We start from the raw sequence: 6,697 nt of genomic DNA, 5'->3' as shown, positions 1-6,697 counted from the left end.
GATATCGGGCTATGATGGTTTTAATTCCGCAAATTGTACTGTCACTACTTATTTTGGGATTTTATCATGTCTAAAACTTAATTGTATTATCTTAACTGCTTAAAAGGGAATTGGGAATGTGTCGGTTGGACTTATCTTTATGAGAGGTGCCATCACGATCGGGTCCGGGTTTAGGGTCGTGACACTAATGAAGACATTACTGCAGAGATTGATGAAGGAGATCAGCCTTCTTATATTCCTTTAGAAATGCGAGGCAAGTCTTCTACTAAAATTGAAGCATTGTGTGATAGAAGTAGAGATGAAATTGTTGAGAAGTATTATCATGTATGAGTGACTTTACTTATTATTTTTTGATGGATTATCAATATATAGTAATTTGTGAATAGACTTCTAATTTGCAGTATCATCATATAAAAATAAGTAAGTATACTAGATAATATCATATACTTTCGTATAACTATATATTTAAAATTGATTTAAATCTTTAATATGTTTTTTACTTTATGTTTTCTATTTTAATTAAACAAAAAAAAGTCTCTTACAATAAATATTTATGTTCATTTTTATGTTTAAAAGAATTATATGATCTTGGTATTATCTTTTTTGGTAATTTGACACTCAAAAGTACTTTTTGAAATGATTGGCCAAACACAGATTATTTACTAAATGTTCCAAAAAGTACTTTTTAAATGAATTGGCAAACACAAACAGTTTTTTTTTCAAAAGTACTTTTAAGAAAAGTACTTCTGAAAAAAAGTACTTTTCAAAATAAGCAGATTTTGGCAGCTTGGCCAAACGGGCTCTAAATTATTTCCAGCATATTCACATGCAAGGCACAAGTTATTGTGTAGATATTGAGTAGCAAACTACAATGTGTTGAATGTGTTTCCTTTCGTATGATTTATATTTATCTTTTTGAATGTTTAATCTTCTATAGACTTTATTCTTGAATCCCAAATTGGTTAATATCTTTCCACTCGTGTGATTTATAGTTTCTTTATATTTGTTTAGTTTTTTTACGCTATTGTAGAATAGATGATGGATCTATACACTAGCCATCTTTCATATTTTCTTAATTCATCACCTTTTAAACTGTAAAAATGTCTAGAGAGCTTTGCTAAATCCTATAAAAGTATGTATGTTATTACATTCTACTTCTACTAATGATTTTTACATGACATTCAAAAAAAATATCGAAAATTAACCGAACTGTACGATACCGAAGAGAAGCCAACATGATTGGGTGGTTTTGAAAAAAGTCTAGATAGAATAACTGAAAAATTGGTATGGTATAAATTTAATAAAATAATAGGCCGAACCGAACCATTCACACCCCTAATAATCAGTGTCGGCTCAATGGGGAGGCCACTAAAGCAAATGCTTTAGGCCCCCCAAAGTTGAAGGCCCCAAAATTATTTATTTTTATATATTATTTACATTTTATAAATTTTTTAGTAAAAGACATGAAATTTTACAATTTAATTTTTGAAATATCATAGAAGTTATTCAAATAAATAACTGAATTTTACAATAAACATGCAATATATGAAGACTTTGATAATTAAAAAAATAAAGTCTCTTGTAGAAACTTTTGGAGTTGATTATTTTTTTTATAAAGAATCGATGAAGCTATTTCTTCACTTCAACATAGACTTGAAGCATTCAAAATGTATGAAATTATTTTGATATCTACTTAGTGATAAAAGATTGAGTTTATTGGATTATGAGAATGATGGGTTTTCAATGCTTTTGCCTTATGTTTTAATGATTAAACAAACTTACAATCAAGACCCATACAGGAAACCTGACACACTTGGTACATATTTCAAATGAACGAGTCCAGCCTGAACTCCAGCTAATGTAAACTGCTGCAAATAAAGAGAAAGAGGAACAAGACAGGGACCTGATCCTTGGATGTTCTCTGACATAAGTATAAGTCAATTATACAGCTGGAAAGCAACTGCAAAAAGTACCTGCCTGCAACTATACACGCGACAGTGCAACAGTCACTTCCCATTGGGAAGAGGCGTGTACCAACCATGAACTGACATCATCCTTGGGATGTCTTTGGTAAGTATAACAACATGGTGCAAGGCACAAGATACTTACTTCAGTATTTAGTGATATTCTTTCAAGCATTAAAGAGTTGATCCAGCATTGAAGTCACAAGTGCATCAAGAACAAGAAGACAACTCCACTAAGGATCAGTTCCACAATGAGTCTATGTGTATTAGTAGTTGAGTTGTAATCTTGTTATTTGTTCTTCATTGTAACTCCTATCCTGCTTTCTTAGAAGCTGTGTTTTAGGAAACCTAAAATCATAAACCTTCTGAGTTTATGTTGTGACTAGAGTTAGTCATAAGTTAAAGTCTTTGTAACTAGTGTGTGACTAAGTGTCTTGTGGTAAGTGTATCACAAGTTAGTGAGGTGAAGTCTTTATAATAGAGTCATTACAAAGTAGCTTGTAATAGTGTGATGGCAAGTTTGTGAAGTTGAAAGCCTACAGTGTAGGTCATGGTTTTTGTCCCCTTTAGTGGGATTTTTCCACGTAAAAATCCTGTGTCTTATTTACTTGCTGCTTTATTAGTATTCTCAGTAGAAACTCATAGAAGACCAGGTACTTTATAGTGTGGTGAATCCATATAAACTAACAATTGGTATTAGAGTAGGTTCTTTCTAAAAGGCTAACACCTAGAAAGGATCTCAATGGATGCTCCACCTAACTTTGAGGAAGGACAATCAACCTACAGACCTCCCAGATTCAATGGTCAGTACTACGGTTGGTGGAAAACTCGTATGCATGATTTTATAATGGCTGAAAACTCAGAACTGTGGGACGTAATTTGTGATGGTCCACATGTTCCTATGAAGAAGCTTGGAGAAACTGGACTAATGGTGCCGAAAGACAGAAAAGAGTACAATGATATTGATAGAAAAGTCGTAGAAAAGATATATCATACCAAGAAAATCTTGGTATGTGGTATAGGACCTGATGAGTATAACAGAATCTCAGCTTGTGATTCTGCCAAAGAAATATGGGAAGCATTGCACACTGCACACGAAAGAACTACTCAGGTCAAACAGTCTAAGATTGACATGCTCACCACTGAGTATGAGCTCTTCAAGATGAAGAATGATGAGTCTATACAAGATATGCACACTAGATTCACATCCATCATAAATGAGCTTCAGTCACTTAGAGATGTTATTCCCAGAAACAAGCTTGTAAGTAAGATTCTCAGTGTTCTACCTGGCTCTTGGCAGAGTAAAGTAAATGCCATCACTAAAGCTAAAGATTTGCAAACTCTAACCATAGATGAGATGATTGGAAATCTGAAGACATACGAGATGAAAAGAAAGAAAGACAGTGAAAGGAGAGAGCCAAATAAGGAAAAGAACCTGGTGCTCAAGGCTGAAAATAGTGATTCAAGTGAAGAAGATAGTGATATGGCCTATCTTACTAAAAGGTTTCAAAATATAGTTCGAAGAAATGGTGGTATACCAAAGAGGGGCAGTTCTAGTAAGGCAAGGAACAATGATCTCTATCACAAGTGTAGAAAGCTAGGGCATTTCATCAAAGACTGCCCACTTCTGAAACAGGAGCAATACAAGCAAAACCCTGACAAAGCAGCAAAAAGGAACCCGATTCCTGACAAACGATTCAGTCGAAAAAGTGCAGTTGACAATGTTGTGAAGCAAGCTCTTGTTGCTTGGGGAGAATCCTCCAGTGAATCAGAAGGGGAACCAGATGCAGAAAACAGCTTCATGATGGCAGTGGAAACTGAAACAACGAAATATGACTCACTGTTTGGGCTGATGGCTCAGTCTGACGATGATGAAGAGGATGAAAATGATGAGGTAAATTTTAGGGATGTTCAGAGAAATCTGAAGTCTTACTCTTCTAAGAAATTAAGTCCATTAGCAAATGTTCTAATTGATGCATACTATAGCCTTATTAGTGATAAGGAGATCTTGACCATGGAGCTAGGAGATGATGAACAATCTAGAGACGATCTGGTGATATGTGTAGTTGATCTAAATGAGACCATAGCTAATCTTGAAAAAGAAAAAGAAGCTTTGAATGAAAAATTAAATAGTGTAGAAAATGAGAGAGATGACTTGATAGTAGTGGTTGTTGATTTGAAGGAAACCATAGAAGGCCTTAGAAATGAAAAACACACTTTAGAAGAGAAAATTGCAGCTGCTGAGCAAGAGATGGATGACTTTTTAGTGATAATCACTGACCTAGAGGAAACTATTGAGGGACTCAAATCAGAACTTAGGCCTGCAAGTATTGAGAAAGGGAAAGAAGTAGCCAGTGAGTCACACATCAAGCTTGAAAAATAATTAAATGATGTTAAAACTAGTCTATATGGTTAACTCGAGAAAAATTGGCAGCTTCAAGCTGAACTAAAGAAAGTGAAAACTGATCTTGAAAAATCTCTCAAGTGGACCTGGTCCTCAGATGCTGTCGCTGCCATGTACTTCAACAATAGTGGAAACAAGCAGGGAATCGGGTTTCAAAAGGAGAAAACTCCTTACAACCCTCACAACAAGTATGTCACAGTTCATGATAACTGGTTGTGTACCCACTGTGGGAACAATTGGAACTTCAAAGAAAATTGCCAGGCCAAGGCTCAATCTGTTCAGAAAACAAATTGTTTACTAAAAAGTGACTACCAAAGAGGGACCAGGTACCACTCGCAAGAAACGAATATTGCCTGCTTGGACTAGAAAAGCTCTTATTCATCCATTTTCTCATAACAAGGGACCCAAACTAGTTCGGGTTCTTAAATCTAACCCATAATTTATATGTGCAGGGAACAGTGAGAGGAAGCGGACTGTAATGGTTCATGAACAGTAAATGCTAAAAGTACATGACTGGAAACACCATGGATTTTCTCTCACTGAAAGCCCTGCAGAGAAGGGAATGTATTCTTAAAATAAAGAGGGGGTAAATTCTCGGTGTTTGGAAAAGTTGGAAAGTCTCTTTCACACTCAATTGAGAATGTGTACTATGTGGACTGCCTGAAGTACAGTCTCTTGAGTGTTTCTCAAATCTATGATAAAGAGAACAAAGTAGAGTTCTAATCAAAAATGTGCACAGTTACCAATCGGGTAACTGGTGAAGTGGTCTTAGCAGCCAAAAGATACAAGAACATCTACGTCGCTGACTTCAAATCTCTACAAGCTGGTGATATGAGCTGCTTGACGGCAGTTGATGATGATGCGGAACTTTGGCATAAAAGATTGGGACTTGCAAGCTTCTCACTTCTAAATCAACTGATTCAAAAGGACCTGGTTCGTGGGCTGCCAAATTCAAGATTCACCTGGACACTGTTTCTTAGAACAAAGAAAGAGACTTTTGAGATATTTGTGACATTTGTCAAGAAGATCCAAGTGAAGATGGAATTGAAGGTAGCATGTATCAGATTTTACCAAAGGACAGAATCTGTTAACGCCAAATTTGATGAGTCTTGTAATGAAAATGGGATCGCTCACAACTTCTCAGTACCAAGGACTCCATAGCAAAATGGTGTTGTTGAAAGGGAGAACAGAACTCTGGAAAACATGGCATGGACAATACTCATCGACAGTGGAATCGCCAAAAAATCTGGGTATAAGCAATAAACACTGCTTGCTACTTGGTGAACAGGTGTATGATCAGGTCCCTCCTAAATAAAACCTCCTATGAGCTTCTCAACGAAAGAAAACCAAAGATACCTCATTTGAGAATCTTTGGATGCAAATGCTATGTTCTCAACAACGGGAAGGACCAGCTTGGGAAGTTTGAAGCAAAAAGCGATGAAGGAATCATTCTAAGATATTCCTCTCAAAGCAAAGTCTACAAGGCTGCAACAAAAGGACACAATGTGTGGAAGAAAGTGTTCATGAGCTATTCAACAAGACTCCTTCTTCTAACAAAGGAGGAAATAGTAATGATCAAGATAATGAACCACTTTTAGTTCCTGGGGAATTATCTAATGTTTCAAATGGAAAGGCTGATATGATGAGTCAGATGAAGGAGAGAAGTGAAGACAATGTAACATCTTCTTTCACTTCTCAAGAGGAACCTGGTACTTCAATTGCTATCACTGAAGCTGAAGAAAAAGTTGGAGAAGTGGTGCAAGGTACTCCACAAATAGCAGAACAAGGAGTGCAGGAAAATCCACTTAATTTACTCAGTTCCTCTACTAATCAAACTTCAGTCCCCGTGGAAACACAAAATCTCCCATCCACTTGATAACATAATCAGTCCCCTTGATTCTGGAATCAGACAATCAAAAGGCAGAAATTCCCTAGCCTTCTCTGTATTTCTATCCCAGATAGAATCCAAAGAACATCAAGGAAGCCTTGAAGGATGCTAACTGGCATTCAGTGGTGCAAGAGGAACTGCATCATTTTGAAGGAAACAAGGCTATCTGGTGGTCAAGAATAGCACATCTGGAATGATTCATTCTGTTGGATCATGCTTAATCTCATGGGTTATGAGGTAATACAACCTAGTGGTGCTCTCAACAGCTGAAGCAGACGCTCTTAGCATGGCTAAGAACTCGGTCCGGCATAAGAGGACAAAACACGTTGATGACAGATATCTTTGTCTCAAAAATAATGTGAAAAGGGGACTTATTTGTATGAGATTTTGCTGCACAAGAACATCAAATTACAGACATCTTCACCAAAGCATTGAGCGGGG

The 6,697-nt window shown here is 36.3% G+C and overlaps 1 protein-coding gene across 1 annotated transcript; it reads left to right on the top strand.

Moving 5' to 3' along the window:
* Positions 1-2,706: 2,706 nt before the first annotated feature.
* Positions 2,707-4,830, top strand: LOC138881553 (uncharacterized). Its single transcript, XM_070161787.1, has 3 exons — positions 2,707-4,311; positions 4,399-4,694; positions 4,821-4,830. Exons 1-3 carry the CDS (start codon positions 2,707-2,709, stop codon positions 4,828-4,830), a joined length of 1,911 nt encoding a protein of 636 aa, XP_070017888.1.
* Positions 4,831-6,697: the final 1,867 nt, after the last annotated feature.

Source organism: Nicotiana sylvestris, chromosome 11 (genome assembly GCF_000393655.2).
Source record: "Nicotiana sylvestris chromosome 11, ASM39365v2, whole genome shotgun sequence".
NCBI lineage: Eukaryota > Viridiplantae > Streptophyta > Magnoliopsida > Solanales > Solanaceae > Nicotiana > Nicotiana sylvestris.
Note: the sequence above shows the minus strand (reverse complement) of the source record. Positions and strands in the feature narration are given on the sequence as shown.

Coding starts and splice junctions, on each gene's coding strand:
- LOC138881553 (XM_070161787.1), top strand. CDS start 2,707: ATGGATGCTCCACCTAACTTTGAGGAAGGACAATCAACCTACAGACCT. Junction 4,312..4,398: donor GTATTGAGAAAGGGAAAGAA/GTAGCCAGTGAG, acceptor AAAAATTGGCAG/CTTCAAGCTGAACTAAAGAA.